The sequence below is a fragment of the Drosophila rhopaloa genome, unplaced genomic scaffold (assembly GCF_018152115.1).
Source record: "Drosophila rhopaloa isolate 14029-0021.01 unplaced genomic scaffold, ASM1815211v1 contig_218, whole genome shotgun sequence".
Taxonomy (NCBI): domain Eukaryota; kingdom Metazoa; phylum Arthropoda; class Insecta; order Diptera; family Drosophilidae; genus Drosophila; species Drosophila rhopaloa.
Genome location: NW_025335104.1, coordinates 2,234,539 through 2,246,578, shown reverse-complemented (window position 1 = coordinate 2,246,578; position 12,040 = coordinate 2,234,539). Strand labels below are relative to the sequence as shown.

Genomic DNA, 12,040 nt, shown 5'->3' with positions numbered 1-12,040 from the left:
CTAGTAAAATGAATGTCACATCTTATTTTAACCAGCACTTAAAATTATATTTCTTTTTAGATTATGAACTAAAAAATAAATTAATATTTTGTATGACCAGCCTCCTGGTAAACAATCATTTTAAGTCTTTTTGGGATTGAGTCGACCAATTTTTAGTCAGATCGTCGAAATCTGTGCGTCAGCTAAGAGAGAGAGAGCGAGAGGCAGACAGCTGGCGTACACTTTTCGTCAGGCTCTTTTTTCACCCCGGTACTCAGATCAACGAAAACAAGAAAGGAAGCAAAATTCGACAAGCCGTCTAAACTTCGGCTTGCCGTTGTTACAAAACGACTACATTTTGATTTATATGTCTATATTACTAAAAACATTGAAGCATTTTGCGCTGCATTTGGCCATCGTTTCTATGGCAGCTATATAATATTGTTGTGCGATTTTAATTTAATTAAATCCGTAATTCCATAATATTTAAATATTGCCAAATCCCAAAAAAAAGGTTTAGTAATCATTTTTTTGAATTTTTTTTATGGGAGTTATATGATATAGTCGCCCGATCTGGCTCGTTCCGACTTATGTATATAATACCTGCAATAGAAATACAACTTTTGGGAAAGTTTCAAGCAGATAGCTTTAAAAATTAGTGGACTAGTTTGCGTAGAAACGGACGGACGGGCAGAAATACGGACAAAGGGTCGGACGGCCATGGCTAGATAGACTTTATAGGGTCGGAAATGTCTCTTTCACTGCGTTGCAAACTTTGGTCTGAAATTATAATACCCAAATACCAGAAAATTGCATAGCGTTGCCAGTCTGCTGAAATGAACTTTGGGTGAACGTTCGTCAGGCCCTAGTGAGTAGAGTGTTTCTTAGGTCAAAAATAAACTGAAAAACCCAACAAAAACCCGGAAAAGTTGCCTGCAAGAACTTAGGGCAGCTATGATTTCTAAATTACCAAATAATTATCAGTATTTAAAAAAAAAACAACTAATAAATTTAAATTGTATTGTTTTTTAATTTCTTTTTACAGCGATAGTCTTGTCTTGCCAAAGTAGTTGGGAATATCTTTTAAAGGCTCTTTCCCGCAAATAAGATTTTTGAATTTGAACTGCTTGTCAACAAGCTCAGCTGATTGACAGTACGACCGTAGCACGCTTAATTATAATGAACTCTCAAAAGTGCAGTCACACTGGAAAGATTAAAGGTTTTCCGCTAGCGAACTCGTTTTTTGATCTGAGTACTAGGCTGAGAGATTAAAGCCAGAAAACTAAATTTGTTTTTGTTTACTTTTACCATTGATTCTATGTGAGTTTTATGAAATAGTCGTCAGTTCCGTCTTATATATCACTTGCAATAGAAACAAGACTTTTGGGAAAATTTCATGCACTTTTCTTCAAAAATGATGCTGAATAAGATTATATATACTTTATAGGGTACTTCAATGCCGTGCAAACTTTCGTTTGAAATTATAATACCGTCTGCAAAAGTATACAAATTGACAGTTGACAAATAGGAATTTACGAGGGGCAACACAAATAAAAAAGTATTTTTTTTTGATTATGTGCTTAATAAATAAATCATTAAATAAAATCAACGGAAGTTATAATACTTTAGCAAGTTTTCCAGATATTCTACCCGAAAAAAGCTCGAGATTTTAATTTCTCATTGTAAAATAATTTCAGCACACATGACATTTTTCATTTATTAATTACTGTGGTACTTAAATATTTTATATAGACAGATAATTTGCACCTAGTCTTGCTTAAGCTAGCTTCCTTACTAGTTTCTTTAATAATGCGATCCTTAGAAGCAATTTTATGCACATCAAAGTACTTATGGACCATTTATAAATCAATTTGGAGATAAAATATATCGTCAGAAAAGTTTGGAGACACCTTTCAGCTTACTAATATATTTCTTACAAGGAATTTGTTCCTTTCTGAAATGTTTTGGGTTCTTATTCAAATGTTTTTTGTCGTGTATTTTATTGATAAGCCGTCCATACAAATGCCGAAAAGAAAATACGTATTTAAAACGCTGATAAGGTAACCAAGCAAAAAAAAATCGAGCTTCAAGAATATTACAAACACAAAGAAAGTCACCAAAAGAACACTTAAAAGTAAATAAGTGTGGGTAATATTTTGTATTGCAACTATGGAAGAGTGAAAACGTGAAACGAGATTTTAGTTGAATTTTAGCAAGCGACAAACGCGCTACAAACGTATTAAAGCATTGATAAGCATCCGCAATTGTAAAATACGTCGGGCAAAATATAAATAAATAAATTTACTTTAGAAATGTTCTTATCTAAGCAACAAAAAACAAAACTATTTAAATAACCGAAAAAATCAAAGTGCAGCTTATAAAATTTGTCAAAAAATAAGTTTTGAAAAATCAACTGAACAGTGTTGATATTGCATATAATTTCCAATAGAAATGGTTAAAAGTCTTTGGACTGCCTTCCTACTGTTGAGTAGTGCTACCTTTGGTACGCATTTTCCGGTTAAAAAAAATATACTCGACCAAAGTTGCCCGTATCTTGATAGCTGCAATTCTACGATCAATGAAAATCAAATTGAAACACTTTTAACATACGTGGACAGCCAAATTAATCCCTGTGATGACTTTTATGCTTATGCCTGTGGTAAATGGCGGGAAAAACATGGGGTCCACACCACGGCGACGACAATAAGCGAAACACAGATAAACCGCCAGTATGAGGACCTCTTCAGCTACCTGTTAAGGAATCTTAGTGCCCCAGAGCACGGATATCCCTTTTATGGGAAGTTGCTGACTCACTATCAGAACTGCACTGACCTGGAAAGGCCCAATCTGAGGAGGTACTTAGATCTTCTGGGCCAGGACTTGCTTTCCTCACTGAGCTCCACGCACTGGATGAACATATTGGCAGTTCTGGGGCGGTACGGCTACCACGGGCACTTTGTTCAGATGGAAGTGCGGTGGCACAACGCAAGTCACCACATGATATTCCTGCTGCCGCACAATCGTCATGTGAACCTAAGTCTAACTTCGGAAATTTACAGTGCCCTAAGCGATGTTGGCTCTTCTTGGCCCCCTCTCGACCAGATGCAGGAACAGTTTAAAAATCTTGAACAGAATTTGGTCCGTTTGGCAAAGTCTCATTCAGCGGATGATACCTTTCGAAATTACAGCCTGGACCAGATTCGAAAGGAGGTGACTGGACTCGAGTGGGACGATGCATTTAGGATGCAACTGGGTAGATCGTTGGTAGCGGATCATGTCTTCCAAGTGGACGACTTGGTCGCCATTAAAGGGCTCGCGGAGTACCTCAACAAAACGGATATCCTGCTGCTCAATAGGTACAGCTTGGCGAGGTTTCTCAGCCACCTGCTGGAGCTTCCGCACAACCCAATGGCCAACTGGGTGAACGGTAAGATGCCGAGAGGTAGAGTCTGCATCCGCCATATGCGTCGGTCTCTCTATCTTCCAATGAACTACGTTTACGAGAGAAGTTTCTATGCACGGCGGCGAAGCGCCGACGAACTGGTCATCAACCGTGTGTTTAAGCAGCTGCAGAATCAGCTTGAGATGAGGGTGCAAAGAAACCCTTTCAACTTGAGCCAGGATTTAGTCAACTCTCTGAAGGCGAAGGTTCATGATATGCGCATAAACGTGGGCAACCTGCCGCCTAACGTTTCCGAGAAGTTCTATAGAGACAGCGACCAGCGGTGGAGCGTGGGCCGTGACTTTTATGAGAATCATCTGAACAGCCTTTTGTACTACTACACCCTCGTCGCGGACCTGGAGGGCAGCACCAATCCAAAGGAGCGGGGAATCTGGTACAGCTTTAATATGCACACGCCCGAGTTCCCTGACAACATCGATGCTACGCCGTACTTCTATTGCTTAGGCAACATAATTATTGTGCCGTACTCCTACCTAACGCTGCCCTTCTTCCACGCCGGCTTCTGGCCGGCTCTGCTTTATGGTGATCTTGGCAACACTCTGGGCCACGAGATGATGCACGCCCTCGACACGGACCTGGTGGACTACGATGCGCAGGGCAATTTGAAGAATTTTAGCGACCAACTCGGGCAGGTTGAGCTCTACAACAGAGCAGTCGGATGCCTGAACAGCAGCGCGGTAATGCTAAACGAGCGCACGTCGGACGTCAGCGGGTCCCGGCTAGCCCTGCAGACTTACGGAGGCAACTGGCTGTACCAACTAGACAACGGCCGGCTCTACTTCCTCCAGTTCGCACACTTCTTCTGCGGCGACGAGGGCGACCAGTACCACGACTCAGGCAGTCAGCGTCTCAACTACTCCCTCAGCCAGATGCCGCAGTTTGCCGAGATCTTTGCGTGTCAAAGCGGGACTAGTATGACCTCTGCCGATCAGTGTCCCTTCTGGTAGTGAATCCTAGTTGTTAGATGGTGAATAGCTTTAAATAGGAACCTCAAGTATTGTGAATAAATTTCTATACTTAGCGTAGCGAAGCGATGCTCCTATATCCTGTTTTTATATACGACCCGCATCTGTCTGGTGGATTTTTGGCACGGTCTGAGTTAATTTAGGAGTGTGGAGAGCCAGATGAAATGTACGAAACTGCAAGGAACACTGAAACAAAAATGTCGCACTATCCATGACAGACGACAACCAGGTACACGGCTGAAAACGCAAATGCATGCCTACAGTGCGTTTTTTCAACATGCTTCTTAACAACTTTCCTGCCGTTCAGACATTCAGCAGCCCAGCAGACGGAGAAGCATAAAAGGAAAGCAACACCGAATCCGGACTCCGATCTTCAGGCACAAGTCGGTCGCTGCGCTCTTATTGACTTTTTCAAGGCCATTGCACGTATAACTTATATGCCACATGATACTAAAATTAAAAGGAAAGTTGAATTTAAAAAGTATGTTGAAACAAGAAGGCGTTAACCCGACTACAAATCGATTTATATAAAACAATGATGTTACAAGACTATTTCCCAACAATTTTTTAATCGTTCCTATAGAAGTTATATAAGAAAGTTCGTTGAAATTTATAAAATTGAGAAAAATATAATATGCGAAATTTATGTCGCTTTTCCAACGCATTTTCGGGGTTTTCCCATAAAATCTATACGATTTAGTCGTCCGATATATGCGTGTGAGTGGACAAGGGATTTATAATTATTTTTTTTTTATTTTTTCTTTCGATCGTACCTATGGCAGCTCATTATATTATATATAAAAAATAATATAATGAAAGATACTACTTGCAATGGAAATAAGACTTTTGGGAAAGTTTCATCCAGACAGCTTTAAAGCTGTGCCTAGAAACGGATAGACAGAAATATATAAATATATACATATATACTTTTTGGGGTCTAAAATTACTTATTCACAGTGTTGCAAAACTTTTGACTGACATTTTTATTCCTTCGGGAATTGTTATTTGGTATTGTTAATTGGTATTATAATTTCAGTCAAAAGTTCGCAACGCAGTGAAGGAGACATTTCCGACCCTATAAAGTATATATATTCTTGATCAGGATCACCTCCTGAGTTGATATAGCCATGTCCGTCTGTCCGTCTGTCCGTCCGTCCGTTTCTACGCAAACTAGTCCCTCAGTTTTAAAGCTATCTGCTTGAAACTTTCCCAAAAGTTGTCTATCTATTGCAGGTAGTATATAAGTCGGAACGAGCCGGATCGAGCGACTATATCATATAGCTGCCATATAACTGAACGATCGGAAAAGCCACAACGTTGGTGTTTTTAAAGTTAGGAAGTGATTTTCTATAAGTTTTATTTTTGGCCAATTAATCCGACCTACCAAATTTCATAAGGATCGGACGTCTATATCCTATAGCCGCCATATAACTGATTGATCGGAAATGCCATAACTTGGGTGTTTGTAAAGTTAGGAAGTTGGGATTTATCTATCTATGGGTTTTATTTTTGACCAATCAATCCGACCTACCAAATTTCATAAGGATCGACCGACTATATCCTATAGCTGCCATATTACTGAACGATTGGAAATGCATTAACTTTGGTGTTTTTAAAGTTAGGAAGTTGGGACTTTTTATGAGTATTAAGAATACATCATATGAATAATTTTGAAGAATATAATTTACAGAATATTCTGCAAGGGTATATCAACTTCGGCTTCGTCCGAAGTTAGCTTTTCTTTCTTGTTTCTGAATCTTTTTATTTCGGAATCTTCGGTTCAAAACAACATTCATACATTTTTGCCTATTGTTTTGTCAAAGGCAGTAGAAAAACTAACATTGTGAGCTTGTTTGTTACTTTGATTGAGTTGCATTACATTTGCTGTTAGTCCGTTGATTAAGACGTATTCCGCCCACTGTCTTCCTGGGGCCCATCCGCCAACTTATCAGCTCGGATTTTTATTCATTCATGTTAGTCAAATCTCTTGTGCATTATAATTGGGTTGCCTTGTAATTTTTTTAAATATATAGCAGCACATCGCGTGAAGCCGAGAGACGCGCATGGTGTGAATGGTAAGCTGACGACAAGCTCACTAGTTTTGATCAGCACCGTAATACTGCACTCCAATGGGTTTTCTTGACTCCTGGGATTAGCTGGGACTTGGTTATTCATGTCACGTGCTCTTGGTGGAACAAGTATGATGACAGTCCTGCACGAAGTTGATTGAATGCCAGACAAATGTGGCAAATTGAAAGACAGTTAGGGGGCTGATGAAATCATAAAGCTTCGGAGCGATTGTGAGCAATTAAGTTCCTACAAAAACAAATTTTGTGCACGTTTTTTTTGCTTACGACTTGAGATTCCCTGACTTTTAAACACAATTTGAAGCGAAGAAATTTTCGTGTCACATGTTAGCAAATAAAAATGTTAACGAGGACGGAAGCTAACTTCGGCAAGCCGAATACCGAATTAATACCCTTGCTGACTTTGCCGAAATTGCTAAAATTGAAAAAGTAGCGTAAATAATAAGGTATACATAAATAAATTAGATTTGCATAGTTTCATGTCAATAGCTTTTATACTGCAAAATCAGCTAAGGGGATTTGGATCGACTAAAATTTCGAATTTTCAAAAATTGAATAGCTTAATCGTTTGCCCATTTTGTGCCCATGTTTTTAAATTTTTGTTGCCCACCTTTAGTTTTGCAAATGGAATCTTCGAAAACTTTCGAAAACATAAAAGTTGACTTTTTCAAAAAAAAATTTTTATTCGCAAGAGAATCGTTTGCTCACGTTTGCCAATCTTTTAGAATTTTGAAAATATTAATATTTTGAAAATATTCGACTTTTAAGTTTTGATCATATTTACCTGCAGAAACCTGTTTGCCCACCCCTTAAAAATCGTTTTTTCGAAAAAATTAGAGATGTCCATGTTTTCCCATCTGCAGAAATTTAAGAATTAAAAAAAAAAATCGTTTGCCCACCTCTTAAAAATAGTTAATTTTGACAAAAACGTTTGCCAACGGCTTAAAAAAGTAATTTTCAACATAATTTCAGGAGATTGGCAAACATGGGCATCTTTTATTTTTTCGAAAAAACGATTTTTAAGGGGTGGGCAAACCATTTTTTCTGCAGATAAATATGATCAAAACTTAAAAGTCGAATATTTTCAAATGTATTAATATTTTCAAAAATCCAAAAGATGGGCAAACGATTCTCTTGCGATTAAAAAAAAAATGTTTGAAAAAGGCAACTTTTATGTTTTTGAAAATTTTCGAAGATTCCATATTTTTAAAACTAAAGGTTGGCAAACAAAATTAAAAAGAGCGCAAACATGGGCAAAAAAAGGGCAAACGATTAAGCTATTAAATTTTCGAAAATTCGATTTTAGTCGACCAAACTTCTTTGAGCTTGCAAAATCGTCATATAAAAATAGAAAAAATGGATATTTTCGCCGCCTTTAACATAATAAGCTATAAGATAAAGACGTCCGATCAGCAAGCTCTTTTACCCTGATCAAGATATGCGTAAATAAATAAGTTTTGGAAAGATTCATGTCAATAGCTTATATACTGTGCGAAATATCCTGAAAATCATAAAATTTTAACAGATTTCGCCCTATTGTTCCTATGAGCTATAGGATAAGGACGTGCGATCGGCACTTTTTTTGCCCCGATCAAGGTATGCATAATAAAATACGATTTTGAAAGATTCATGTCAATAGCCTTTACACTGCGCGAAATATCATCAATTCTTGCAAGGTATATGCGATTGTTCTTATGGGATCTATAGGATATCGACGTCCCATCGGGGCGGTTTTCTGCGTACACATGTTTTAGGACGACTGTAAAAGTTTCAGATCGCTAGCTTTTAAGCTACGCAAACGGTTTTGAAACAGATGGCCAGACGGTCAGACGGACATGGCTATATCGACTCCCCCATTGATCCTGATCAAGAATATACATACTTTATGGGGTCGGTAACGTCTCCTTCACTGCGTTAAAAACTTCTGACCAAAATTATAATATCCTCTGCAAGGGTATAAAAAGTTTCCTCAAATATTTTCAAAACATAATTACTTTGTAAACCCTTGCAGAGGGCATTATAATTTCACTCAGATGCCAGCAACTATGTTGTGAAGGCATATCTGACCAAATAAGAAGTTAGTAAGGTTTAAACCTTATATTTTTATACCCTTGCAGAGGGTATTATAATTTCAGTCAAAAGTTGCAAAGTGAAGGAGACATTTCCGACCCTATAAAGTATATATATTCTTGATCAGCATCACCAGGAGAGTCTATCTAGCCATTTCTACGCAAACTAGTCACTTAGTTTTAAGGCTGTCTGCTTGAAACTTTCCCAAAAGTTGTCTTTCTATTGCAGGCAGTATATATGTCAGAACGAGCCGGATCGGGCGTCTATATCTTATAGCTCCCATAGGAACAATCGGGAAAAAAATGTAAAAAAGTATAATATTCTTGTTATACCCTTGCCGAGGGTATTATAATTTTGGTCAAAAGTGTGCAACGCAGTGAAGGAGACATCTCCGACCCGTCTGTTCGTCTGTCCGTCTGTCTGTTTCTACGCAAACTAGTCTCTCAGTTTTAAAGCTATCGAATTGAAACTTTGCACACACCCTTCTTTCCTTTGCAGGCAGTATATATGTCGGAACGGCCGGGATCGGCGGACTATATCCTATAGCCATATAACTGATTGATCGGAAATGGTGTTTGTAAAGTTAGGAAGTTGGAATTTCTATGGGTTTTATATTTGGCCAATCAATCTGACCTACCAAATTTCATAAGGATCGGCCGACTATATCCTATAGCTGTCATATAAGTGATTGATCGGAAATGCCATAACTTTGGTGTTTGTAAAGTTAGGAAGTTGGGATTTTCTATGGGTTTTATATTTGGCCAATCAATCCGACCTACCAAATTTCATAAGGATCGGCCGACTATATCCTATAGCTGCCATATAACTGAACGATTGGAAATGCCTTAACTTTGGTGTTTAAGTTAGGAAGTTGGGATTTTCTATGGGTTTTATTTTTGGCCAATCAATCCGACCTACTAAAATTCAGGGTATATCAACTGCGGCTCCGCTCGAAGTTAGCTTTTCTTTCTTGTTTTTAATTCTTTTTGTTGATCTTTAGGTTTTGGTAATATTTAAATTCTACGGAATTACGGTTTTAATAAAATTAAAATCCGACATCTATATCATACAAAACCCATAAAAACCCATTAAAAAAAAAAATAAATATGCAATAAAACTTATTTTGCTGTTTTCATTTTTATCAAAATATTCCTTTGAGATATAGTAATTATATTTTTTGCTGTTTTTATATCTATCAAAATATTCCTTTGAGATATAGTAATTATATATTTTGCTATTTATATTTATCAAAATATTCCTTTGAGATATAGTAATTATATACTATATCAGAATAACGCTTTTAGTTTTATCAAAATCGGACAACGATATCATATAACTGCCATAGAAACGATGGCAAAATCCAGCATCGACATAGCTTCATTATTTTTAGTAATATAGGTTTAGAAATCGAAATGTAGTCGTTTTGTAACAACTGCAAGAGTATATAAGCTTTGGATTGTCGAAGTTTTCTTCCTTTCTTGTTTTTTAAATATGTATATCCAAATCTAGCAAGTTTAGCATCGGAGATTCTGGTAGCACTAGTCTCTTTTACTGCGTTGCAAGCTTATGATTTTAATTATAATACACAGCACAGGTATAAATTTTAGAAATTGAAAATAGGAGTTATTTCTTAATTTTTATACCAAAATTTAACATTAATTACTTAATAATTTTTGTTTTTAATCAAAAGAATAAGTTAATTAATGTTTTTACATTTTTTATTTTTTAAATTAATCTTTCCTGTTTTACAGCAACATATATAAATTCGAGGCAATGTTATTAATATAACTATTATTTAAATTATTCGGTCAGATATTTTAAACCGTCTTGTTCCCAGATTAAATTTTTATGAGTAAATTTGAGTTTATATGTCAGCATTGTCTTGTTTTGCCTTTAGAAGTTCAAAATTCTATTAATGTACGAAAGTATCATCATTTAAGATTACCCTGCAGTACCGTTCATCACCTTTTAATCGCTTTTTCATCACCAAAAATTCATCACTGCTGATTAATCGGCGATGAAACTTCATACAAATTAGTGATGAATTTAACATTGGCATGTCCTAGGAGTTAATCAGTGAAAAATTCATCACTCTTTAATCAATAATTCATCACTCTTTTTTCAGTTTTTCATCACTCTTTAATCAGTAATTCATCACTCTTTGAACAGCGTTTACTGATGAACATGCGATGAACGAGTGATTAAAATGCGATGAAATAGTGATTACCGAGTGATGAATTACTGATTAAAGAGTGATGAATGCATCACATTTTCATCAGTAATTCATCACTCTTTAATCAGTAATTCATCGCTTTTTCATCTCATTTTCATCGCTTTTTCATCGCATTTTCATCGCTTTTTCATCGCATTTGCTTCGCTTTTTCATCGCTTTTTTTCATCAGTAAAATTCATTCAGTAAATTTTCATATAAATTTCATTTTTTATTTTATTACATTATTTCATTATTATTTCATTTTATCATTACATATAACTAATTAATTTAACTTAATTCAATCTACATATGTACGTTTTCAGTTGTCTCGGAGGTGATGAGGATGTTTCCGTTTCGGTGCCCTTTTTTTTGACTTCGTGCTTTATGTACTGGCTCTTCCTGACCAAGTATATCTAAAATAGAAAAATTATTATAAAATATATAAAAACTTACTGCGTTTTTTGTTTTGCCGCCGGCCAAGTCCAGCTTAGTTTATGCTGGCCCAACAATTTTATTATAAGCTTCGCCTTAAATAATGAATAAATATATTAACAGTATATGTAGGTACAGTTCAAAATAATTAATAAAATAACACTTACCTAAATTTCTGATAAATTTGGTTATAAAATTTCACAAAAAATTCCAGCTTCGATCTGTTCTCTCCGTTGTCTCAAAGGCAAGTGCACGTAAAAACCGCGAAAACAACTTCAGTTGAAAACAAGAAAGGAAAGCTAATTTCGGGCGGAGCCGAAGTTGATATACCCTTGCAAAATACTCTGTAAATTATATTCTCCAAAATTATTCATATGATGCATTCTTAATACTCATAAAAAATCCCAACTTCCTAACTTTAAAAACACCAAAGTAATGGCATTTCCAATCGTTCAGTTATATGGCAGCTATAGGATATAGTCGGCCGATCCTTATGAAATTTGGTAGGTCAGATTGATTGGCCAAATATAAGACCCATAGAAAGTCCCAACTTCCTAACTTTACAAACACCAAAGTAATGGCATTTCCGATCAATCAGTTATATGGCAGCTATAGGATATAGTCGGCCGATCCCGGCCGTTCCGACTTATATACTGCGTGCAAAGGAAAGAAGGGTGTGTGCAAAGTTTCAATTCGATATCTTTAAAACTAAGAGACTAGTTCGCGTAGAAACAGACAGACAGACAGACAGACAGACGGACAGACGGACATGGCTATATGAACTCAGGAGGTGATCCTGATCAAGAATATATATACTTTATAGGGTCGGAGA

General features: G+C 36.5%; 1 protein-coding gene across 2 annotated transcripts; it reads left to right on the top strand.

Annotated features, from left to right (window-relative positions):
• The first annotated feature begins 2,176 nt into the window (after positions 1-2,176).
• LOC108038531 (neprilysin-1) lies at positions 2,177-5,059 on the top strand. Of its 2 annotated transcripts, none has more exons than XM_044460755.1 (2): positions 2,177-4,409; positions 4,469-5,059. In XM_044460755.1, the coding sequence occupies exon 1, from the start codon at positions 2,431-2,433 to the stop codon at positions 4,387-4,389; it is 1,959 nt and encodes a 652-aa protein (XP_044316690.1). In that variant the 5' UTR covers positions 2,177-2,430; the 3' UTR covers positions 4,390-4,409; positions 4,469-5,059. The 2 variants fall into 2 exon arrangements, with proteins under 2 accessions (XP_044316690.1, XP_016970848.2); XM_017115359.2 differs by having other exon boundaries at positions 4,464-5,059.
• Positions 5,060-12,040: the final 6,981 nt, after the last annotated feature.

Coding starts and splice junctions, on each gene's coding strand:
- LOC108038531 (XM_044460755.1), top strand. CDS start 2,431: ATGGTTAAAAGTCTTTGGACTGCCTTCCTACTGTTGAGTAGTGCTACC.